The sequence below is a fragment of the Tachypleus tridentatus genome, chromosome 10, assembly GCF_004210375.1.
Source record: "Tachypleus tridentatus isolate NWPU-2018 chromosome 10, ASM421037v1, whole genome shotgun sequence".
Taxonomy (NCBI): Eukaryota; Metazoa; Arthropoda; class Merostomata; order Xiphosura; family Limulidae; genus Tachypleus; species Tachypleus tridentatus.
Genome location: NC_134834.1, coordinates 70459799 through 70487038, shown reverse-complemented (window position 1 = coordinate 70487038; position 27240 = coordinate 70459799). Strand labels below are relative to the sequence as shown.

At 32.8% G+C, this 27240-nt stretch overlaps 2 protein-coding genes across 10 annotated transcripts in view; one reads left to right on the top strand and one right to left on the bottom strand.

Annotated features, from left to right (window-relative positions):
- LOC143229526 (calpain-9-like) overlaps window positions 1-27240 on the top strand; it is a 78295-nt gene that overhangs the window by 35245 nt on the left and 15810 nt on the right. For all 4 annotated transcript variants that reach the window (XM_076461989.1, XM_076461988.1, XM_076461990.1 and 1 more), the window contains exons 6-13: window positions 2273-2347; window positions 4297-4460; window positions 7150-7322; window positions 9626-9786; window positions 10793-10998; window positions 12610-12682; window positions 15874-15909; window positions 18452-18509. In XM_076461989.1, the coding sequence (XP_076318104.1) occupies window positions 2273-2347; window positions 4297-4460; window positions 7150-7322; window positions 9626-9786; window positions 10793-10998; window positions 12610-12682; window positions 15874-15909; window positions 18452-18509 (946 nt within the window). The remainder of the gene's footprint in view (window positions 1-2272; window positions 2348-4296; window positions 4461-7149; window positions 7323-9625; window positions 9787-10792; window positions 10999-12609; window positions 12683-15873; window positions 15910-18451; window positions 18510-27240) is intronic.
- Window positions 4266-27240, bottom strand: part of LOC143229527 (toll-like receptor 4) — a 72136-nt gene continuing 49161 nt past the window's right edge. For 3 of the 6 annotated variants that reach the window (XR_013015921.1, XR_013015918.1, XR_013015920.1), the window contains 2 exons: window positions 8518-8670; window positions 4266-4405 (listed from right to left, as the gene is read on the bottom strand). The gene's annotated coding sequence lies outside the window, so the exon portion shown is untranslated. Of the gene's footprint in view, window positions 4406-8517; window positions 8671-19609; window positions 20202-27240 lie in introns of all 6 variants that reach the window. The other 3 variants (XR_013015919.1, XR_013015916.1, XR_013015917.1) reach the window with 2 other exon arrangements.

Below are 27240 nucleotides of genomic sequence, written 5' to 3'. Positions count from 1 at the left end.
CGTTTCGAGACTTAAGCTCAAACATTTTCTAGCCATCCGATCTCGTGTGTTTCCTGGATAATTTGTTGAATGAATATTAAGGTTTCCACCACATTAGTTATATGGGATGATAAAAAAAAGATGAAACCTTTAATTTTTTTTTTCTGTTAAGGGGACTTCTCTATTGGTGTATATGACAGAGTATTCTGGGTACTTCTAACTAAACTTAGAACTGAATATTGTTCCGAGCAATGCTAGTTTTCACAGAAATTCTTCTGGTATCGAGCCTGGTTTTGAATTGTCTCTCTTTATTGCATCTGTTCGCTTCTCTATGTCCAATTCACTTTTAATAACTATAGGCACATGCATATAATGGGCATGCTTAGCTATACAGTAACCACAAACAGAGCGAGCTGATCCTACAAATCAAATTGTTTTAGTAATATTATCTTTTATTTTAGAAATTCTCATATTGTAATATCTACAATATTTTTTTGCTGATCTCTTTCAGTTGTAGTCAAGTTTAATTACTGTTTTGCTTCGCAGATCTTACTAAACTTTCCGTTATTAATGAGTAGCTCAGCAGTTGGTTTCAAGTGCAGGATAGAATACTGAATAAATCTTATTATAAGAAAATAACTCATCGACAACTTGTACATTTAAGATACGATTTTGGCGCCATCTCTGAATAATAATGTGAAATGAAATATCTTAATATCGTTGATAAAATACTATAATTATAATCAACTGTGACACATAATACGTATTTACATTGATCCAAACATGTTATATTCTTCTTCATAATAGCAAACTGCTTGGTTATTTGAAAAATAATTTTATATTTGTATATAACTACATTTTTTTTTTCTACGTGAGTAGGATTTTGTTCTGTTTTAGGTTTTTATTGCATAGAGTTACAGAAGCCAACAATTCTAAAAGACATGCTTGTGCTTAAATTTAGACGTCATTTGGGACATTTTTGCTTATTCGTTACTAAGCACAAAACTTCACTACATATGCTGTCTCTACCGAGCCTTGAATTTTAGCCATTCTTTAAATAACACAATCTTTAACTGAAAATGGCCAGATGGCCAGAACGATTGAAGTTTAATCTGACAGCCACAGGCTCGAACCCCTCATACCAAATATGCTTGTCCTTTTAGCCGTAAGGGTGTTATAATGTCACGACCGATCCCACTATTCGCTGATAAAAGAGTAGCCCAAGAGTGGGCGATGGGTGGTGATGACTAATTGCCTTCCCTCTTGCCTTACACTGCAAAATTATGGATGGCTAGTGCAGATAACCCTCGTATAGCTTTGCGCGAATTTCAAAACAAATAAACAATATTTAAGTCAAAGTGTAGAGCAGTTATCAGTTGAACAATATGGTTTTGTTAGAAGAGTCTATTAGAACTAATAATAATAATATATTCGTTCTTCATACTTGTCAGTGCGTGAATTTTAGTAAAACTTTTTATATAGACTTTTGTTGTGACCTAGAATTAATACATGTACTTGTTTACCGAAGCAATGTATGTACCAAGTTTTACCTCTTGTATCTGGTGTTGAATATCTGTATTGAAAATAAAATATATAAAAAAAGATTTGTTTCCACTTAAAATATTTTATTTATGTAAACTTTAAAATCACTGCTTCATTGAATCACATCAAACTACAAACATAACATGTTTACTTTCTACTTTTGGCCTTGGAGCTTTAGATTTCGTGGCACAGCATCTCACGTGTGTGTGTGTAACACACCACGGTACTTGTAGCAGGTTATGGCGTAGCGTGTCACACGTGTGTAGCACGCCATGGCACAACACGTATGGCATTCAGGAAGCATTATGTTCACGTGTAGTACGACACGTATTTATTGCCTGCTCCCCCGCTAGTACAGCGATATGTCTTGGGATTTACAACGCTAAAATCAGGGATTCGATTCCCCTCGGTGGGCTCAGCAGATAGCCCGATGTGGCTTTGCTGTAAGAAAACACACTTTATTGCCTGTTAGTACGTCATGATGAATCATGTACGACGTGTCAAAGAGCATCATGTTAAGCGTGTGTAGCACGATTGGACGAGGTATGTCACGTGTGTTAAACATTAATCCACGACAGCTTAAGTACGTAAGGTAGACAGATGGCATACTTTCATAATAATAGACAGAGGAATGACAAATCGAATTATACGTGCTATATGATGTTTTAGTTTTACTAAGAGCCTTATTTCGAAAGGTAGAGTAAAATATTAGTTTAAGTGAACAAAATTATAACTTCTTTTCTTCCTTCAGGACCATCGCAACTCCATGAGACTTCGAAATGGTTTATGCACCCACCATGCTTATAGTGTTACAGGCATAGCAAGGGTATGTATACACTGAATAATATTATCATTTTTTATAATACTATGTAACTGTTACTTTGTATTTTATCTATTGTGTTTACCAAATATTACAATGGTAGATACGAAAAAGTGAGCATTTCTAGATCCAGTATTCTGTCATACTCTGTTCGGCCAAACACTCACTGACATATTACGTTACTTACACATGAAATAAAGTATTTCGCTCAATACCAGAATTGAAAATTTCAAAGATAATAAAGCTGTATTTGCCACCTGTCGCTAATTTAGTACAGTTCCATGTTGTTTGGATATTACTATAACTCATCGCAAACAGTTCAGGTGTGAAGTTTCTTTTTCATCAAAATTCGTAATTTTGTGGTTGATAGAAAGAAACAAAGTTATACTAATATATCTCAGAACAGCTGGTATGGATATTAACACTTTCATTGTTAAGGAGAGAACAACGTTTTGACCTTCAAGTTAACCTTTACCTGAAGATGACCTTGGAACGTCGAAACGTTGTTATCTCCTTATCAATGAAAGTGTTAATATCCACACCAGCCGTTCTAAGATATATTTTTATTTCAAGTGAGTTTCTCGTCATCAAATAAGACAAACTTATACTGTTCTGCTACTGATGAACTCATAATGACTCGTTAATGGCATTAATGTTACCTATTTTTTAAAACATCAATATAAAAATAAAGTAAAGAAAACCCCAAATACCTGTTCCTATAATTAACAGCCTGATGTCAGATTTGTTCAATTATCCAAATAATGTGCTCCTGCACAATCTACATTCTGAAACAGTTAGAACCTCCCTAATAAAATATCAAATGTTATTTCTGATCTAAAGTTGGAAGTTAACATCAGACTTTTTTTTTATAACGAAAGTGCCACAGTTATCGACCTATTTTATTCTCCGATAAGGACGTATAAAACTAAACCTGGGGTTCGATTTCTCGCAGTGAACACAGCAGACAGCCTAAAGTGATGTTGCTCTAAAAACAAAACAAACAAATCGTGTACGTTAAGATGAGCCCTCATGAATAACGACACAGAATTGGAATACAGGTATAATTTATTATTTTATACCAGCTCCATTTAAACTTTGAGAGTTAACTAGCGGGTCACTGAGGATGTTTTAGTTAGTTTGTTTCTTGTCTTTGTTTTAGTTTTGTGAAGGCAGGTCTGTTAACAAGGACGTGCAAATAAAGGTTTTCATCTATTGATCCCTAATCACATTATTTGGGTACTTTTGTAGAAACTTAAAACAGACCATAGTGTAAATATTTAAGTAATGGTTGGTCAAGATAAATATATATATATATGACCCCGTAAGTATATCTGAACAGAATCTTGCAGGAGATGGATAAAAAACATAGTTATAATTTTCAACGAGAAAAAAAGGAAGAGCTAATGAACTCGAAGAGTTATGAAATTTAAAACAAGAGGCGTTAAGAAACACAAGTGTGAAACAGATTGTCTAACTGTTCCTATAAAATGTACTGCACATGCACTATATAATGAATTTAATTTTTATTGTGTCTTTTAATATATGGGAAATGAAACCATTCTTGAAATAATAAAGCATATACATAAGAAATGAAACAATTCTTGAAATAATAAAACACATACATAAGAAATGAAACCATTCTTGAAATAATAAAACATATACATAAGAAATGAAACCATTCTTGAAATAATAAAACACATACATAAGAAATGAAACCATTCTTGAAATAATAAAACATATACATAAGAAATGAAACCATTCTTGAAATAATAAAGCATATACATAAGAAATGAAACCATTCTTGAAATAATAAAACGTATACATAAGAAATGAAACCATTCTTGAAATAATAAAACATATACATAAGAAATGAAATCATTCTTGAAATAATAATATACATACGTAAGAAATGAAACCATTCTTGAAATAATAAAACATATGTTCGTGTTTATTAGGTGAGAACACATAATGGAGACATTCCACTTGTTCGCCTGAGGAACCCTTGTGGTAAGGGAGAATGGAATGGAACGTGGAGTGACAGATCCTGGGAATGGGATAAACTCCCTGAAAGAGATAAAGAAATGCTTAGTATGCGCATACGCAACGATGGAGAATTTTGGTAAAATATCATAGAAAATAACAAACACATGCAAAATCTGCCTCGAGTGTCGTTTTAATGTTGCTATGTTAATATAGTTGATATTGCTTATAATGGTCTTTTCTAAAGGTTACAGTTATATTAGTGTGACATATTTTTAGGGAAAGAAGAATTTTGGTATTAATAAAATAATATTAGAAATAGCCTGTTTTGTATCTGAACGTAAGTTTTCAAGACTATATTCGTTCAAAATCCATTTACCACACCTTAAGAGACTTGTTAGATAAGTGATTGAATTTGACTTTTATGGTCCAGTTCTTATGACCACATTAGATTCCTGGGGTAAGGCTGAAAACTTACTACATTTGAAGTTCTTATTTACTGTTTTGTTAACAGTACCCGAGAGGTATACCCAGTCCCATTTTAATGGGTTTTGGGTTTTCTCTACACTTTTACATTTCTCTAGTGATAGTCCTGTTCTGTATTGCAGGGAATATTTTCTCAGAGTTCAATATTGTTCTAAATGTTCCGCTTTCGGAGTTTTCCTGCTTCCGTGGACAAGTGTGAAGATTTCCTTCTCTCGGTTGTGTCCATTAGCCTTACATTATTTAACGATCTCGCTGTGCGAAAGTTTCCTTGGGATAAAGTATGGTGAATGCTGCCAGCCATAAGTCTATCCAAAGCAGCATTGCCCTGCTGAATAGTCGGAAGTTTGCTGTGATCCAGGTAAATAGTGTTTAACCTTTCGCTTGTGGTGCCATAGAGTGTATTTGTTGTGATACACCACTGCACAGCATATTCAAATCGTCTTAAGTCACTATATTTCACAGTTTCCGGCGGATCAGTACTGCCCTTTTAAAGATGTGTTTCTGCCGAAAAAGTGTTGATCACTGTAAAAGCTTGTACAAATTGAGATTATTTTAGAAACAAAGAAAGAACTTTCAACGACCTTTTATCACATCTTTTTGTCATACTTTATCTTAAACTAAAAAACGTATTTTTTGTGCTTTACTAAATACAAAAATTAGTACTCGTAACTGGAATTATTAGCCAGTTAACAAATTATAAATATTAACAGGATGTTTCAATCAGTTTCCTACTTGATATGTCCTAATAATTAGGGTGCTAGACTCTAAATCTGCAGGTCGCGAATTCAATTTTCATCACTTAACACACTTAACAGGAGTTAGCAGTGGGTGGTGTGACTTGCCACCTTTTTTCTAGTCTGTCAATTAAAGATGACTAGCGCAGATAGCTCTCGATTAGCTTGGTGCGAAATTCAACAAACGTACTAAGAGATTTAGTTAACTGGAAGTCTCATTCTATCAGCAAGCTTTCATGTCTTCAATCAGTGATATAATTTTTGCCAACAGAATATTTTATACTATTAACCAACAACATTATTTTATCAACAGAATGTTTCACATCATTAACCAGAGGTCTCATTCTGTCAGTGCATAGATTAGTTGGTGCTCTTAACCGGAAATCTCATTTTATCAAGATTTTTCATTGTATTGATTGAAATGTCATTTAGTCAAAAGACTCTTTTCATACTATGAACAGCAAGTTTTTATCCTTACTGAGATTTTTGTTTGGGTAAAAACTCTCTCATTCGATGTTATTCAAATTTTCACTGAAAGGTAGAGTATTCATTATTGTCTTCTGTATGTATGTACAGTAGGTTCATATGTTACAGTTGGTAGCTCTTAATTAATTAACAACACTATTTAACATGCTACATGCTAAAATTATCCCATATAGGGCGTAACACAAAGAAAAGATGTGGCCAGAAGTGTGTAGTAATCTAATATAAAACTGCATTAATCCAACAAATAGTAATAAAAACTCAATAACAAAACAATGATAATCAAATAAAAACCTCTATAACCCCAGAAACAAAAAGCAGTAATAATCCACAAAAGTTATAATGTCAAAGAAATACTGTGATAACCTAAAAAACCTAAATACTGTAATAACCTAAAAAACCTAAATACTGTGATAACCTAAATACTGTAATAACCTAAATACTGTGATAACCTAAAAAACCTAAATACTGTGATAACCTAAAAAACCTAAATACTGTAATAACCTAAATAACCTAAATACTGTGATAACCTAAATAACCTAAATACTGTAATAACCTAAGTAACCTAAATACTGTGATAACCTAAATAATCTAAATACTGTGATAGCCTAAATAACCTAAATACTGTGATAACCTAAAAAATCTAAATACTGTCATAACCTAAATAGCCTAAATACTGTGATAACCTAAAAAACCTAAATACTGTGATAACCTAAATAACCTAAATACTGTGATAACCTAAATAACCTAAATACTGTGATAGCCTAAATACCCTAAATACTGTGCTAACCTAAAAACCTAAATACTGTGATAACCTAAATAACCTAAATACTGTGATAACCTAAAAACCTAAATACTGTGATAACCTAAATAACCTAAATACTGTGATAACCTAAGAAACCTAAATACTGTGATAACCTAAATAACCTAAATACTGTGATAACCTTAAAAAAACGATTTTTGTTTTGCAAATAAGTATCACTGCCTATTTTTTAGTTTTGCTTTCCGGAAAAATACATTTTATTTTGTGAATATTATATCAAACCATTTCTCAATATTTAATATTTTAAGTAAATCTGTGATACATAACGTTAATTAAGTAAAACTGGTATTCTTTTTTTACAGGATGTCATTTGACGATTTTCTAAAGAACTTCACACATTTATATTTGATTCACATCGGACCAGATGACTGGATGCAGGAAACTTCCTTACACAATAAGCGACCATGGCGAGCAGTACTCGCCAGAAGACGCTGGCGTTCAGGTTTTAATGCCGGTGGTGGTCCTTTCTATATAGGTTAGTTTTGTTTATTTTTTTTTATTTATAATTATTAACATTTGTTGTTAAGATTAATACTTATCTATTTTCAGCTGTGTAGGAAATAATATGTTTATATAAAAAAAAAGTCAAAATAATAGAAACGCTGCTGTCTTAGCCATGGATTTGCAATTGTAATTTTAGTAGCGGTTTTCAACGTTACACTACCGCCACAAATAATTGATATCAGTCTTATTTTTGACTGTTCGTAATTGTACTTAAAACTAAATACATAATCTTATATTATTAATACTTACCCTAATTCTAATTAATAAATTACTTCAAATAAATTTAATAATAACTACAATTCATTTCCCTATTTTAGTTTCCAACTTAATATATCATATCAATAACGCCTGTTGTATTACAGGAGGCTTAGTGGGCGTGGTATTGAGAGAAAGGCCTCGTCGACACTGAATATTACATAGTATGACTGACATATTATTACATATTCCACTTAGCTTACGCTTACAAGTTCTTAAAAATGCTCATGAAATATTATGAAAATGCAGTATAATATTATTTTGATGTTTCGAATTAGTTTAGATTCAAATCTGCTATCACGTTACCTCGTGTATCATGGTAATAATGTGAATCAAACTGAAACACATTATCAAAACTTCTTTCATAAAAGTTATTTTTTCATGGTACTAATGTGTATGAGACTGAAACTAAAATGTATCAAAACTTTTCCTGAAAGTTATTTTTGCCAAGATTAATGAAATGTCAATGGAAGGCGCAACATGAAATTACAGTAATTGTTCATTTCTGAGGCGTGTATAGACACAATATTTTATTTTATTTTAAAGTGTACTCGAGCATCGAGTTCAACATGTGGACCGAATTGACTATCAATTTACCTTCTTCCTTTTTCTTGGTATCGAGCTGCTTCTTTAGTTGTTCATCAGATCTGTGCTTTATATACAAAAAGGAGAGATGTTAAACCAGGAACTTCGCTTCACAGAGTGAGCTTTAACTGTCAAGAATTTTGACTGGTCATTGGAAAGGTTTTGAATCATTGTTTGTTAAATCTCTGTAGGATAAAGTTCAGGATATTGCTAATTTTTAGGTCTTGGCTTCGGTTGACCTTATACGTACATGTTTATTTATGTCTAAACATTTTAAATTTTCTTAATTTTTCAGTGTTATACGCTGTATAAATTCATACACTTACACGATTACAATGTGCATTCTGTGCTGTAAGAATGTTCAGCTATGGAGAACGTTTCTAGGTTTAAGAGCCTTTTTTGGATTGTTTTTGCACCAAATTGTATTTTAGTTGCTAATTGATAGATCGTCTGTTCCTCCGCTGTAGATTTCACTGCACCTGTAGAAGACAAAGTAAACAATGTTTTTATTCCTTGGTATTACCAGGTTGTTTAACTTTTGTCAAGATATCTCGAAGATTTTCTCAGATTTGAAACAAACTCTGATTTTTAAAGTTCTAATGAGTTTTCTGGGGTTGTAGTTTAGATTAAGCTGAAAAAGCAGAAAGTTGGAGTTTAAATGGTCGGTGAGAAGGCCTTAGGTTTTGATGCTGTTTAATAAACTGTTTGTATTTAGGCTAAAATCTAACTTGCAAGGTCTTTTGATTAAACAGATATTTTTTAAACTTTGGATGACTCAAGCTTTCTCAACTTTTAAAGACTTTATATTGAAAATGCATAGTGATGAAGCAACAGAAAGTGAGGTCCATATTGGAATCAACAGAATGGTTGGTTCACAGACTTAAGTGAGACTCCGTTTCTGACCTGTTTCTTTATTCCTGTACTGTTGTTGCTGTTTTTTAGTACAAAACTATACAACTATCTTCACTCTGTTCACCGCGGAAAATCTAACCCTAGTGTTTGCACATTAAAGGTTCGTAGATTTACCACTAACCTATCATGGAACGGCCCTACAGTAACTCAGAAGAAAAGTTTCAAATTGGCAAGTTCCACAACTTTTGTCTTAAAGACAATCAGCATTTATTTACGTCACTTTCGATAAAAAAAAATGTTTTTTTTCCTAACAAACGTAGTTATGTTACTTTCAATATTACCAACATATCTCCTAACACACCAACCTCTAATAATTTGTTCAGAGTCATCAGACAGAAATTAAACCTGCTGAAACAGCTGAAGCGTTCTCTGAAAAGGCCGCGCTGCTCTCTTACAATTTCTTTTTCCTGCCAAAATATAGACCTGAAATATTGTCTCGAAATTTAAAAATTATATTATATATATATATATATATATATATACAAGATTGTTTAAAAAACCATTTACTTTTTTCATATTCAGAAACGACAGCAATGAATCCTCAGTTCCATATTCATATCCCAAAAAACGGAGCAAAGAAGTGTCACGTGGTTGTTTCTGTCACTCAACAATACACTCCTGGTCAAATGACAGAAAACGGCAAAAACAATTCATTTCATTCTATAGGCTTTACTGTGTATGAGGTTGGTATTGGGTATACAATCATTATTTTTACAGTTCTTTGCATTTTCATACGTGATATTAGACATCAACTGAAACAAGTCTTTAGTGAGTAAGTTATTAATCCTGTAAAATAGAATTTGTTTTTAGAATGCATAAAATATAAACTCGACCAGAAACAAAAGAAGATAAAAGAAACCTTACTACTTCAGTCAAAAGTTAAATGTGGACATGAGCAAATGTGTTCAGACTAGACAAAACTATTTTCCATTTATATGAGGTCGCTTCACTGGAGTGAAAACAGAGCTGTTAGAACATCTTCATGGGTTGAAAACATGCAAATGTGTTTAGAACTAACTTCAGTTTCAATTAAATTACAATGTCAAGCTTCTTCAGAAATTTTCCGCAAAGCTAAGTTACCAAATCCTCCATATTAATAGAAAATAGAAGATAATTGTTTTTATTTCTATATCTTAAAGTGTTAAAAACTTAAAGCTGATACCAACTTACGGTGATTTACATCGTAACGACTTTGGTTCATACAACTTGATAATATACATAGCGTCACAACCACTATTTGTTTGTTATGCATCCTAGCTGGTCTGGTGAGCCCTAGTATTAGCCGAAAGACCTTGTTGGCACTGGATGTAGCAGATATGGTGTGGTTGACATAGTTTTATAGATTCGTTATTTTTACTCTTGCGTTTTCGAATTCGTATATAACCAATACGTCTGATTATCTCTTGACATCAAATTTTACTGTAACTTGTTTTAATTTTTATTATATTTTACACGGACTTTACTATAACCTATTTTATGTGTATTATACTTTGCACTTTTAAGTGTGAAAATAAACAAATCTTAGGTTAAGACTCCAAAAGTGTGAGACAAGTGTAAACGACAAAATCAGCGAAGCTTAAAACTGGCCACAGATGCTGCAATTTTATTACTTGTTTAACATTTTACGTCTGTTTGCTTAAATGAATAAACAGCGAAAACTTTGTAAAACATACGATTTATTTTATATAGGTTCCACCTAATATTATACGTGTTACAACTCAGTTTCTCCTCACACATCAACCTCTGGATGTTACTACGCATTCGGTTTCCAGAGAGACTGTAACCTTTTTTACCCTCCCCCCTGGTGATTTTGTGATTGTCCCTTGTACAGAAAATCCAAACTGTGAAACTAGGTTTCTTCTCCGTATACTGACGGACGAACAGAGTAACATATGGTAAGCATTTTTCTTTCAGATTGCTGTCGTGGTTGAAGCATGATCGTGAGAGTTAAAGAAACTTTTAAATTTTCTGATTAAAGGCACAAATTTTCAATCTTGTTAGCCTTTTGTTGTTTTATACAGACTTTACTGTAACTTGTTTTATTTTTATTATATCTTACATTGATTTTAATGTCAATTATTTTATTTTTATTACATCTTACATTGATTTTAATGTAAATTAATTTTGTTATATCTTACACTGACTTTAATGTAACATGTTTTATTTTTATTATATCTTACATTGATTTTAATGTAACTTATTATATTTTTATTATATCTTTCATTGACTTTAATATAACTTGTTTCAAATATTACTCCAAATAGTTTAAAATTTTATTGAAATTAGTGTTTAATCCCACCTGAATTCCTGTTAACAAACAATAAAAATGTTACAGACAAATATCAGTAAAACACACGTAATAGCAACTAAAAAAATTATAAAATCTAATAATTTTCAAGTTTTTTTGGCCAACGGAGTACTTCAGTATAAAACAGAGATATGTTAATGAAAACTGGGGAACTTTGTAAAGACAAGAAATATATTTAAAGATGAAATAGGAAAAAGTATTCTTAAAATTATTAAATTCTGATCCAAGCAAAATATTTACATAGATCATAACTAAAAACTGAGTCGGTAAGAAATGCAGTTGATTAGATATGGTATTCTTGCATTAAAGATCAGACTACATCGTTTCTTCAGTTAGGTATCCTCTTTGCTAGAGATGTTTTGAGCAAGTAGTCCTAATAATAATTATCTTACGGAGCTCAAAAAGTTTAAGAGATTTAGATTAGTCGTAAATCCACACAATAATATAACAATACAAAATCTTCCCTGTAATGACAACATAACAACACAACATAAGAACAAAACACACATAACAACACAATTTAAATTAATGAAAATTTGATATATTAAACATTACAACCAATCCTGTTGATGAAAGCATTATCATTTTTATATTGTTTGTTGCTTGCCGGCAAATATTCAATATATTTTACTAACACCGTTATAAACGCCCTCTATCTTACGTTTAAAATGAAAATACTATTTGTTTATTAATTTCGCGCAAAGTTACGCGAGGGCTACCTGACTAGCCATCCCTAAATTAGCAGTGTAAGGCTAGACTGAAGGCAGCTAGTCACCACCAGCCACTGCCAACTCTTGGGCTACTCTTTTACCAACAAATAGTGGGATTCACCGTGACATTATTACGCTCCGCGGCTGAAAGGGCGAGCATGTTTGATGCGACGGGGACACATTCATATTGTGCTGTTGCATCGATTAGGGATCTCAATGTTCACATGTTCAAACTCAACATTCAGATGGAAAACAAATTCTCATAACTATTTTTATCGCCTTATCATGTTCCATTAAAACAATTAAAGGTCTAAAGCTTATGTATTAACACTGAAATTATTGTAAAACCAAATCTAATTAACGATTAAACAAGAGTTATATTTTAAATACTGTATACAATACATGTGTGTCTGGTGTAACTTCAAACTCTCTGGTGCATGGTGTATCAGCTTGAAGTTTGTAGCAATGTTTTTATATTAACATTACAGGGAAGTTAACGAGGACAACCTTATATACCGTGAACTGAACTTTAGTAAACCTGGTGAACTCATAACAACAAAGGTAGGTTGACCTTTTCTTTATTGTCATATTTTTGTCGAATGCCAGTTAAATAACATATATTAAACAAGTAGTTTTTACACAAGCTGGGTAGTTGATATTTTAATACTCTGTCTTTTACAGAAAAATACATATGTATCTTACAAGGTATAGCATCGATAATTAACAAAATACACAACATTTTAAACCTTAAAGTATTTATAATTATGAAAAATGTTATTGCGTCTCCTAATTCATTTCACACTTTTTTACAATTCTATAGTTGTTTATGAGATTATCCAATGTGGAGTGCTTGTTCGTGTGTAGTTAAGCACAAAACTACACAATGGGCTATCTCTACTCTGCCCACCATGAGTATCGAAATCCCGGTTTTGGCCTTATAAGTCCATAGTGTAATGGATTTACTATTATATTTTTATTTTAATATCCATGTTTGATTCAGTTTAATATATATTTAGAAACGCGTCTGTTCTCTAATCCTGTCTATTCTCTAAATCTGTAGAAGATTCTGTGGTGTAAGAATCAACAATGTACTATGTGCATATGCAATACTAATGATTTGCCGGCGTTATTGCCAGCTGAAATTTCTAGACACTCTCTTATAAAGTTTATGAAAGGTAACTAAAGAAACGCAAAGCGACATTTTTGTATTGTTGGTTTGCTACAGTTAGTATACTATAAACATCGGAAGCTATAACTGTGATAAACTGTTATTAATCGGAAAAATTACAGGCATTGACCATGAACGATTATAAATTTTGATCATTATAAACTGTTTAACTTCAATGAATTAACTTGGAACGTTAGTATTCCTACTAATATATGGTGTAACTTCAGCGGAAAAACATTCACGTGTGAAGAAGCTAGCTAGCTTCCTATTAAGTGAAGTAAACTCGTGTATAAACACAAAATAATTCGCTCATCATGAAGCGTCCATAAAATATTCAGTCACAGACCAGATAGAAAACTCAGTATTGTTTGTAAGTTTATGAAACTTTTGTACATAAATCATTGTTTGTAATAACCGTTATTATAAATTGTATTTTTGTTTGTGTATTAAAATATATTTATTTGTATCAATCTTGTTGTCAAATATAAATCTGATACATATCAACATTTAGTTAACTTCTAAATCCAAATCGTGATACATGCATAATAAATTGGAAACTCGTACGGGATATGTTATAATATGTAACATCAGAAATGCTCTATGCCCGTGATTGGCTTGTAGAAATATCAGAACTTTTTTAAAACGGTATTGGACATTGTTTAATGTAAGCTGACTCATATTTCCTTCATTCAAACACACACACATTCATATATATATATATATATAATTTTATTAACAAACCATTTATTGCAAACGTATCATAGCAGATGATCAATAATTACTTGGCAGATATTAAGATGTTCTCTGAATAAGAAAACCTAGATTAAAAGCTAATGCCACTAATCTAATTCACAAAATATGATCACAGAATCTGTTTATTGTTTTAATGTTTGATTGTGTTTCCTCTGTTCTTGATAACTGCTTTACGTTATCATGGCATAAAATGCATAAGGGAATGAATTTAGGCTTGGGTTAATTCACGCGATACCACATGTACATTAGAGTTTCCTGCAGTTCCAATGTGCTTCTCGGCTTCTTCTCTTGCATTTTTAAATAGGGTTAAAACCTGAACTGTTGTGTGAATTGTTTTGATCCTCTCCCTTCGAAGATAGTCCTTCGCTTGAAGCAATGACATACAACTTCATTTTTTTTTCAATACACGTTTAATAAAACTTTCATTTGTTTTACGTCTACTTTCTAGAGTCCATGAATATTGACAACCATTTTAGTTCTGTGATACAGATCAGAGTCATTCTGGGACATGCACTGATCTTCTTCGCTGAAGGCATCCAGATTTGTTAGCTTTAACTGAAACTCAAAAAACTCGATGTACATTTCAACATTTACAGTGCCTTTCAAAGTGCAGGCACCCTACACCATGGTCAGAGATACATTCCGTATCACCTACCGCTGTAGATGTTTCACTTTTGAATTCAAAGATCGAACTTTTATTCGTTTAAGAATATTAGTTTACTCCACATTGCTTCAGTCCAGTCAACATTATTATTGACCTAGTTGGGCCTCGTCTACCTCAAAGGTCAGATTAACACAGGCAACACTAGGTGGTACACTCGATAGCAGTGCCCTCTGGAGTTTTCTGTCATATTTTTTGACATTTGTGTACAAAAGTTGACGATTCTGCCTAAACGTTCTAGAACATGTTTTTCATCTACTAAAGCTTTCATTCTTTATTTTTCTGTTCTACACGCAGCGGTTTACAGTAGACTAGTGAAATTTAATTCATATTGCAATCTGCCTTGTCAAAACTCTTTCTATTCTCAAAAACAACAAGCGCAGATAGCCCTCGTGTAGCTTTCCACAAAATTCAAACCAAACCGAAAAAAAAACATTGACTGTTTTTGTTTTCTTTTTCCATGTGGTTAACTCACAGCCCTTGTTCATGATAACATCACACACACGTTGTAGCAGTTAAGCTTCTAAACTAACTCTGAGTAAGTACCTCTATTTTTAGCCGAAATAACAACTAATGCAGTATCCAGACGACAGCCTATAAAATTACTAATGTAATAATTAAGCAGTATCCCACAATCCATGAAACACATTTGCACCTACAATCATTAGGCATCAAAACAGATGATGAATTCAAAGATCCTCTTTCCCAGTTGTCTCTGGACTTACAGCTCTAGAAACTGGATTTCGATACTCATGGTACGCAGAGCACAGACAACCCATTATGTAGCTTTAGCCTTAACTACAAACAATTAAACGATTTCGAAAAAAAAAGAGTGAAAAAAACCAAGTGAGAAAATAATTTTTGCTCACCATTTTAGTAGCACAATGCGTTAGTTTTAATGTTTGGAATGTTTTGTAACGTAATAAATAAAGTATTAATGGTTAAAATGTTTAGCAGCATAATACATAGCGTTTTAATTTCTGAAGTGTTTATTAACATAATAAAAATAATTTAATTTTGAAAATGTTTAATAATTTACAGATTATAAGTGCTCTTTTTTATTAGCAGTGGTACATAAACATGTTTTATTTAAACAGATTACTGTCATTAGAAAATTAGTGCATTTTTAATAACACATTTTGTCATAACTGATTAATTCATCTCTTTTAGAATGGACATAATATAATCACAAGGATCATGCACAAGGTATGTGGATGTTTTGTTTTGCATTCTCTTTAATTTATATATTTTTTATTTGGTCTTCATCGAAACAGAAAATAATCCACTTCTATTTTTTCATTTCACTTTAAATTTAAGCCCGGTATTGCCAGGTGGTGAAGGCGCTTGACTCGTAATCTGAGTTTTGCTGTCTTCCCTCTGGTCTTACACTGCTATATTAGGAACGGATAGCGCAGATAGTCCTCGTGTAGAAAATTACGTATTTAAAAAACGGTTGGTCTGGGTAGAGAAAGTAGATGACCGAAGAAGGTCGAAACATTGTTCGCTCCTCAACATACTGCTTTCTCTATCCATCGTTTTTAAAATTTTAATTATCTCTACAAGTGGATTTTGTCGTCATCACGGAGTAGCCCTTGTGTAGTTTTGCGCGAAATTCGAAAAACAAACAAACTCTAACTTTATTCGTTTTTACGGTTTTTGTTTATGTGCAGTGTTTATATGTACAATGTTTATATACAATGTTTATGTACAATGTGTGCTTGCTCTACAACTCTCTTGAAGAATATCATAAAGTGATTATTTGACTTTTCTTGTTTTTTTAAGAAAAAGAAGTATTTAATATTTCTATTTTTAAAGTTTTTGAATATTTTAGTTCATTTTTTGAACCCTCGTGTTTCTGACGTACCTAAAGTTCTCTTGTTCATGTTCTTTTCGATTATGTCTTGTTTGTACAAAATTTAGAAATTCTTTTCATTTATGATAACACATATCTTCGTTATTATAACACATAATGTTTTCCTTAGTACATTTGTGACTTTCTCACAAAAGCAGCTAAAGGTAATATACCATAATTAACTTGGTCTAAAGCGTACTTTCAGAAAATACACCTTAACACTTCTCATTTTGCAGTTGATTGGCTGTATTTTTGTGCTCCAGCCACACTAAGCGTTGGGCGCGCGTTTACTCGATTTGATTTTAGTACTCATCAGGACTTCTACCAGCTTACCCTCAAATTGAAATTCTTTTAGGTAGGATTAGAATAGACTAATCTATGAAACTTTAAGCTTGGTCAAATACACAAATCGAAAGGGTTTGCTTGCTGAGTTCAAACCTTCACAAGACAGCCAAGATGTGACGGAGCTATGAGCTGAAGGTTTGTACTTGAAAAACTCAGAGCCATTCTATAAACCACTACGTTGCAACTAACAAAACAGATTTGAATGCCTCGTGTTTGTTACTGTATTCAATGATTTATGACGATAAAAAATCGCTTTTTTGTAAATTATTTAACTAGACATATTCACTATTGTGAGGAGTTTAGTATTATATATTTACTTTAATATCCATGTTTGTTTCAATAAAATATATAATTGGAAATGCGTGTAATTTATACTCTTAAATATGTATTGTGAAATTCCTGCCTATTCGCTAAAGTTGTAGAAAATTATCGAGTGTAAGAACCAACAATATATGTTTTACGAATTCATTAGCGTGTTATTGGGCTAAGGAAATTTCTAGAAATTCGCCTCATGCTTATAAAACGTCATCAATGCAAGGCGCCAAGAGACAGTATACATATTGTTGGTTTGCTACAGTTGGTATGCTATAAATCTGTGATTAATGTCTACTAATCGCGAAATTAAGATATTTGACCAGGAACGTTTATAGATTTCGAACACTAAAAACCATTTAACGTCAGCAGCTTGCTATCGGACGTTAATATTTTTACGAAGAAATTATATAACTTACAACTGTGAAAAACGCGAGCGTGATTAGCGAAGAGCTAGCTAGCTTCCCATTAAGTAAATTATACCTATATCAACTTAGAATTAAAACACTCGTCGTGAATCCTCAATGACATATCAAGAAAGTTCTGTACTATATAAGACTCAATATTTTCTGGAAATTTGTAAAACATTTGTATATAAATTATTGTACGTAATAACCATTATTATAAACTGTATTATTATACGTGTGTATTGAAATATATTTGTATTAAAAAAGAAATCCGTTTGTGTCTTGTTGACAAACATCATATATTTGATACATCTCTATATTGAAATTACAATTTAACTCAGTTTCAGTCTATCTGAAATCGTAATACGTAACATTAGAAATTGAAGGCTTAACATGGATACATTATAATACGTAACACTATAAATATATGGATAGCCATCTAATGAAACAATAATCTTTATAAATAATAACTTAAATAATATCGATATATTAAACCAAATATATTCATTATCTGATTTATTTTTAGTTTATATCCTAGTGGCTTGCTCTGATTGGAATTAACACTAATCCTGACCTTTATTGTATTTCAGTTTATAAGGTTACGTAAACAACAAGAGATTGAAACAGGAGCACAACGATTTTCTCAACGTAATTTTATTTAAATATATCAAGCATTAATTTAAAGTGTAGAAAAGGCAATCAAATATAAAAATCTAAATTTTGAATATTTTTTTCAAATTCAACCCACATAAACTATATTCTAAACGAAGAATTACAAATAAAAATAACGAAATATTCTGTAATACTAATATCAAAACTTGTTTTTTCCCAGTTGCCAGGAGAACTCGATGCTGAGTCGCTCCTGAAGATCTTAACAGCTTGTTGGAGACGTGAGTATAAAACTACTTTTTTCTCTCTCATATTTAATGTTGTTTTCATATTTGATTACTAGACGTCGCGCGCGTGGCAGATATCGATGAAAGCAACTAGTGGCTCCATTTCACATGCTGTTATTAACTTGGGTAAAAGTCATGTCTCCTACTTTTTTACCTTTTAGTATTCTTGCCTCTACCTGAGAACCAGATATCGTCGTTTTTATTGATATATACTTTAGTTCTGATGTGTCACAAAGTGAAGATTGGAATCAAATCTGAGAGCAAGATCTATAAAAGCTCTCCTATACGATTTTGACAGGCGGTCATGACGGATGATTATGTAATTGTTCTACAAAATGGAACCTGAGAATGTGTTCCTAAGCCACCCTAACGTCAGAAAAAAAGTCGTCTTAGTTCCACAAACTATCACCAGAGGGTACATTGCTATGTCTACTTTGCTAGAACGCCATAATTAATTTTTTGGTTGTTTCGAAGTTCGCACAAAGCTACACGAAGACTATCTGCACTAGTTGTCCCTAATTTGGCAATGAAAGACTAGAGGGAAGGCAACTAGTCATCACTATCCATTAACAACTCTTGGATTACTCTTTTACTAACGAATAGTAGAATTTGCCGTACATTATAACGTCTCCACGGGTGAAAGGGCGAGCATGTTTGGTGCGACCGGGATTCGAACTCGCGACCCTCAGATTACAAGTCGAGCACCATAACCACCTGGCCATGCCGAGGCTTAACCATTATTAATACCATCGGTTTAAAACACTAATTCATTCATTATTTGTATCTCCTGACCACTTATATGTAAATCGTCCCGTAAAAGAACGCTTAAACACTAAACATTGTGCATCATATAGACATTCTTTTATATTCCATCCGTGGTTCATTAACACCAAGAGACATGTCCCCCTGACTCATTGAGATGTCTTCCCATTCAGTGTATCTAATTTTAAAACACATAAGCTGCCAAATATTTATACGCATATGACGCATGTTTCGCCAACTTTAATTTAACCTCTAGTTAATCAACTCCGTAGTAAGTCATTTTACTACACAATAAATGTGATTAACCACTATAATAGAATAACAACGCTTACCGTTTTTCATATATTTTTTGAGGACTGAACTTTCTTGGACACGTGTCGACAACAATAATAAGTATATTATATACAGTATTGTCCACTCATGTACATAAACCAATTCTATACTTAAAGTACTTTGTTGTAAGTTTACATTCAACGGTTCTTCTTGGTGAACTTTCTTATGTTGGAATTATGTGGAGCTAGTCCTAAGGGATTAAAATGTTCTTCTTTCTCTCTGTATCAATGTAAATACAGACCCAGTAGCTGCCATATTTATGAATTGGATCCAGTTTTACGATGTATAATTGTCCTTCTGCATGATCATGTAGTTGATCACCGCCAAACACACCTTCTAACTTCTTTCACATTCACACATTTTTTGTGTGAAGTGCTGAACAGAATCCTAAAGTATTCATAGCTTCTTTCAGACACTTGCTGCTTCGTTTACAAAAGATAAAGAAACAACTATTGTAACATATTCTGTGTGTACTCTGATGTCGTGACAGCTGATCTTTGACTGTTAGGAAACACAGTTATCCCCATGTGATCACAAACATATAGAGAGTGTTTGTATAAATACCTCATTGTCTCAGTATGTCATCAATGGCTGAAAAGAAAGAAGTAGAAACATTTATTAAAATTAAAATAAATTACACTATATTGTTATGTGTTCATATTTAGCGTTGAAAATAAACGATCCAAACTCTACACAGTCACACATTTTTACATTAGTATAATGTTAACCATATTTTAATTAGAATTTTTGTGTGTCACTGAAATTTAGAAGTCATAAAGATAGTTTCTCACATGGCATAATAATACAAAACACTAAATATGTTCCTGATATTCTACTCTCAATAAATGCTAGTGTACATTTATTCCATATTTTGTCCAACATACAGCAAATGGTCAGATATTCAGACTGTGTCAGTTCGCTTAGAATAATTTTCAATGTAAAATATATTTAATTCTAGTTTATGATATTTATATAGACATGTTAAATGTATGAGATTTATTATACAATACAACGAATTATTTGATTGAGTAGTAACAAATTTAATTGTTTTCTGGTTGGGTTAGTAAACTCGTTCATTAGTTCAGTCTGTACGTTATATTCTCCTGTCAAGAATAGTCAACTATTCGAAAGCACTTGAGTTTTGAGTCTCGTTTTGAAAATTTTATAACTTTTGTAGGTGATCCTATGTGCTAACTATTTAACCTGACGTTACATTTGTTAATTAATGTTTCAAACTCAGAATATGTATTTTATTTAAATTGGGACAGATATTTTAAACAATGTTATGGTAACATGTCTTATCTCTTTCACCTAAAAATCAGTACAAAAAAGTTTCTCTATTTTCTTAAACTTATTAGTTTGATAAAACAAACATTTTTCATTAATGAGTAACATCCATACGAAGATGACAAATATCCATACAAATATAATCGCGAAAGAACCTCTGGCTATAAATCATGTGATTATTCTTCGACTGTTATAAAGAGATATTTCCTCACGTGGATTTTGAAATTGTAATCTTATAATTAATTATCTTTCATTTATGCTTTATAGATAATACATTAATTGTATAGAATTTATCAGTTATGAATCAGAGTTCTATGATTTTTTCTTATATGGAAGTCACTTTACATAGAATAATGTACTATCTTTAGTATATGTAAGTAAAATCTTAGACTATGTAGAAAATGCCTACAGTAAATATAATAGATTGATAAAATGTAAAATAAAAGACATATATCAAATCCACGATATTTTTTTATATAATCTAAAATATAAAATTAGGTAACTTATAAAATAACAGAAGAGATATATATACAACAAGTATTATTACATCAGACTTTAAGTCAGTATTTTATGAACTAAGATGTTTAGGATATATCTCGAAGTTATGTCAACAGATGACAGATATTTCAACATGTCTGATAATTAAGTCTGAGATTTTACTTACGTATACTAAAGACAGATTATTAGTTCATGGTGACAAGTGAGTTCCATATAAATTATAGAACACTGATTTGTAACTGATGATTTATGATCAATCTATAAAGTGTAAATGAAAGATAATTCATGAGACGGTTATAATATCACGTGAGTAAACAATTATACATTGTGAAACTGGATCCAATTCATAAATGTGGTAGCTACTGGGTCTGTATTTACATTGATCTAGATGAGAAAGGAGAACATTTTCATCCATTATGACTAGCTTCACATAATTCCAACATACGAAAGTTCACCAACAAGAAGCGTTGAACGTAAACTTACAACAAACTAAGTACTGTAAGTACAGCATTTTTCTGTGCATGTGAGTGAACAATACTGCATATAATATGCTTATTACCGTTGTCGACATGTGTCCAAGAAAGCTCAGTTCTCAAAAAGTTTATGAAATGACTCAATGTGTCAGGGAAAATGTCTCCATGGTATTAATGAACCACATTATGTTTAGTGTTTTACATAGTGACTTACATAGAGTCATGTGAAAAAGTTAGGGCACCCTATGAAAGCCTGTGTATTTTTGTAACATTTTTGGATATATAGATATTTAATCTCAATTTTAACAATACTGAGAGATTATAGAAATATAACTAAACAATTAAACTTGAAGAAAAGACTTTTCAAGATCTTCTGTAAATGTAATTCTAGAAAAATGCATATTCGAACTGAGGAAAAAGTTAGGACACCACCACATTTATTCCCGCTTAAAATTGCTCAACTCACACACAGGTGTATCACACCAGGTACACATGATTAGAAGATCGTTACTCAGCATTGTGATGAGGCTTGCCCTATTTAAACCTCAGACATTTAGTTTGGTGTGCTCCTGACTGTTGAAGTGAGAGTGAGCACCATGGTGAAAGCAAAAGAGCTGACTGAGGCCTTCAGAAAGAAAATTTTAACAGCTTATGAGTCTGGTAAGGGATTTAAAAAGATTCGGCAAATAGTCAACAAGTGGAGGGCTTTCAAAACAACTGCCAACATGCCCAGGTCTGGTCGTCCAAGCAAGTTCACCCGAGAGCAGATCGCAAGATACTAAAAGAGGTCTCCAAATACCCTAACATGTCATCACGGGACCGACAGCAAGCTTTGGCTACTACTGATATGAAAGTGCATGCCTCTACAATCAGAAAGAGACTGCACAAGTTTAACTTGCATGGGAGGTGTGCAAGGAGGACACCTTTGCTCTCTAAGAGAAACATCAAGGCCAGATTGAAGTTTGCCAGAGAGAATGTAGACAAAGACCAGGACTTCTGGAATAATGTTCTTTGGACAGATGAGTCCAAAATTGAATTATTTGGACACCAGAACGGAGTACATGTTTGACGTAAACCAAATACAGCATTCCAGGAAAAGAACCTCATACCAACTGTTAAGCATGGAGGTGGAAGTGTCATGGTTTGGGGCTGCTTTGCTGCAGCAGGACCTAGACAGCTCACAATCATAGAATCCACCATGAATTCTACTGTGTATCAGAGGGTGCTTGAGGATCATGTGAGACCATCTGTACGAAAATTAAAGCTGAAGCGGAACTTGACCTTGCAACACGACAATGACCCACAACATACCAGTAAATCCACCAAGAAGTGACTGAAAACTAAGAAATGGAGAATCCTGGAATGGTCGAGTCAGAACCCAGATCTTAATCCCATTAAGATGCTGTGGGATGACTTGAAACAGACTATACATGCAAGAAACCCCTCAAACATCTCACAGCTGAAAGAATTCTACTTTGAGGAGTGGGGCAAACTTTCTCAGACCGATGTCAGAGACTGGTAGATGGCTACAAGAAGCGTCTTACTGCAGTTATTTCAGCCAAAGGGGATAACACTAGCTATTCGGGGGTAGGGTGTCCTAACTTTTTCTGCAGGTAGAATATGCATTTTTGTAGAATTACATTTACAAAAGATCTTGAAAAGTCTTTTCTTCAGGTTTAATTGTTTAGTTATATTTCTACAATCTCTCAATATTGTTAAAATGGAGATTAAATATCTATATATCCAAAAATGTTACAAAAATACACAGGCTTTCATAGGGTGTCCTAACTTTTTCACATGACTGTATAAGTAATCAGAAGTATGTAACTTATGAATGAATTGGTATATTAAACCGATTGAATTAATTATGACTACGGCTCGGTATTGCCTGTTTGTTAGGGCGCTCGACTTGCAATCTGAGGGTTGCGGGTTCGAATCTCCATCACACCAAACCTTTCCACCCTTTTAGCCATTGAGCCGTTATATAATAGCAGTCAATCTCACTATTCGTTGGTTTAAAGAGTAGCCCAAGAGTTAGCGGTGGGTGGTGATGACTAGTTGCCTTGCATTGCCAAATTATGGACGGCTAGCACAGATAACCTTCGTGTAGCTTTGGGCGAGATTCAAAAGAAACATAGAAAAAAACATGCAATATAGAAAAATATATATATATGAAAACAAAAAAGTAATTTGTTATCTCTTTCCAATAATGGATAAAAATAGTTTGTTAAAATTCTACTGACAATAAGACAGTCATTAAAATAATGGTTTAAACATCATTAATTCTATACGTAGATGATATAGTCATATGTGGGAATATAGTAGCATTGTCTACACTTGTAAAATTATAAACTATCATGTGTAAAACGAAATATTTTGTCAACTTTTATGATTAGCATACTGTCAAACTTACGAAATAGTGCCTTTGAACTCATTGCGTAATAGTTAAATAAATGTCTTCTTCTGGAAGTGTTACGTATAAATGGTTAGGAAACATAATTAAATAACAAGTTAATGTTTTAATCCCATTATATTAATTATAGTCATGTTGAGACATGTTGATACATGACGTGTGTATAATCATCACTGTCGTCGCGACCGCCTGTCATGGAGGTCTAGCAACGTACTCTTTGGTGGTATTTTGTGAAATAATGACGTAATCATCTTTGGTGACTTCATTGTTTCCTTTCTTTTGCAAGGGTATGCTCTTACAATTACATTTAGCTTGTTACCATTTGCTAGAAAGAAATATTTCTGACTGGCCATAGTGACGAATTCACTCAGAACGTCTGATAAATGACAAGGTTTAGCGATTTTTCATACAGATGTATATATATATATATATGTATGTGTCGAGTCATCAGTTGAAATGGTACTTGCCTGCTTCTGTTTTACAGCAGGATATGGATATTCCCACATTCTATTATGAGTTAAGCTAGTCTTAAAACAAAGATTTATTCACTAATGTTTCTCACATATTTGGAAGAGTGACACATAGTGCATGCAACTGTACCTGGTGAGTCTTACTGTCCCACTTGCAACCATGGTGAATATAACATGAAATTTTGCAGCCCCTGATACGGAGGAGATGTAAGTTGACACTTTGTTCGAATCTTATGGGTGATCTTATAGATTGTTTTTTAAGTGGAATCTGCAATTACAGTTGTAAAACATATTGGCTTGTTCTTCTGCTCCAACATATAGTTCAATGTGATTAATTCAAATCGCATCACATCAGACAACCATATCCATCAGAGATAAAATACCCATAAAGCCACATGAGTTTCCTTGACAGCCAGCTCATTAACACTGTTACCAGTAAGCATGTTGTCACAGTAACATGTAACCTTCTCAGGTTATCTATGTTTTCACTTGCCCCACCTTCTATCTTTGAACTTAGAAATGTGGATCACTCAATTTTCCATAAGGTCAGCTCTTGGCACAACTCAATGATGTTGAGTTGCCCTTCATCCAAATAATAGAACTATTCAGGCTTAGCGTCAGACATTACACCACGTGCTTCTGAGTTCCTCCATCCTGGTAAACAAAATTTCTTGATTCTTGATTGAATAGTTTAAGTTCTCTTTTGCCATCCTTTAAAATCCAGTGTGTTGCCAGTATCATGTTAGTTGTGACATCACGACGTTTCATGGAATCACTCATCTGTTACATCAAAAATACAGAAACGCATACTTTAAGATAAACGTTTGTAGTGTCTTTAACAAAATCAGCAGCGTAATCTTATATAGCATAAACATATGCGTCACTTACACTTTTTCCATGGTTCTCGGGTGCTAAACATTGTTTCTTGCTATCTAATGGTGTAATATTACAGTTTTTAAATTGTGACATATGTATCTTTTCTCCCTAACTCGTAACTATTTTTAATGTATCTGTTTATTTAATATATATACGTTTATTTTGATTGTTTAATTTAATATTTACTATTTTGTCATAATGGTGATTCTACGTTGTAAGCTTGATACATAGATTTACAACTAGCTTAAGCCGAACTTCATGAGATATTGTATCTTAGAACAGCTGGTATGGGTGTTAACACTTTCTGATAAGGAATGAACAACATTTCGACCTTCGTAGGTCATCTATAGGTCATCTTCTGAACCTGTTCTCTCCTTATCAATAAAAGTGTTGATACCCATACCAGCCGTTCTGAGATACATTTTAATTTCAAGTGGGTTTCTCGTCATCAAGAATTACTTCATGAGATATTATTTGGTCTGCCGCCCAAAATATCATTAACAATGAAACTAACCAACAGATTGAACAATACATTCTAATCATTACAAGTAATATCATTTGAACATTATATTTAACCCGTCCCACCAAATACGTTCGCCCTTTCAGCCATTGGGAGAGCTATAGTGTGACGGTCAATCCCACTGGTAAAAAAGCAGTCCAAGAGTTGGCAGTGGGTGGTAATGACTAGCTGCCTTCCCTCTATTCTAATATTAATAAATTAGTGACAGCTAGTACAGATAGTTCTCGTGTAGTTTTGTGCGAAATTCAAACCAAACTTATTAAATTCTCCTTTTATGTGTATTTCTCTCCCCCTCTGTTGAAGTAGTTTCTATAACTATTTTATTAAACTGTTTCTGCATTCTTTCCCTCTAATCTTCCTCGTAATAAGATCTCTGTTTATATACATTTATCTATCTATTTATCTAGTACAGTAATATTTTACTATCTTATTACATATCAAACTATTAATTTTTTGTTTCCTATCAAACCGTCGAGGACCCGGCATGACCAGATGGTTAAGGCGCTCGACTTGTAATCTGAGGGTCGCGGGTTCGAATCCCGGTCGCATCAAACATGCTCGTCCTTTTAACCGTGGGGACATTATAACGTGACGGTCACTCCCACTATTCGTTAGTAAAAGAGTAGCCCAAGAGTTGGGTGGTTATAACTAGCTGCCTTCCCTCTAGTCTTATACTTTTAAATTAGGGACGTCTAGCGCAGATAGCCCTTGTGTAGCTATGCGCGAAATTCAAAAACAATCAAGCCATCGACTTACTTATCTTAATGTATTCGTATTCTTATCTATGTGAATTCGTCTGTTCAGTCGGTCTAAGATATTTGATTAGTTTTTGTTAAATGTGTAAACATAAAGTTAATTATGCATAAATCTTCTTTTACATTATTCGTCTAATTCTACCACAGAAACTACATTACAACTAGTTTTTGTGAGAGAATACTTTAGTTAGGTCTTCAATGTCACAACCGGTAGACTTGGTGTTTGACATCTGGTGTAGAATCCGCTCCAGTGAGTGTAGCTACATTTTATGAAATCATAAATACCCTCAGGCGATAGTTCATCTCAATGATATTATAAATGTAGAAATTAATCACGT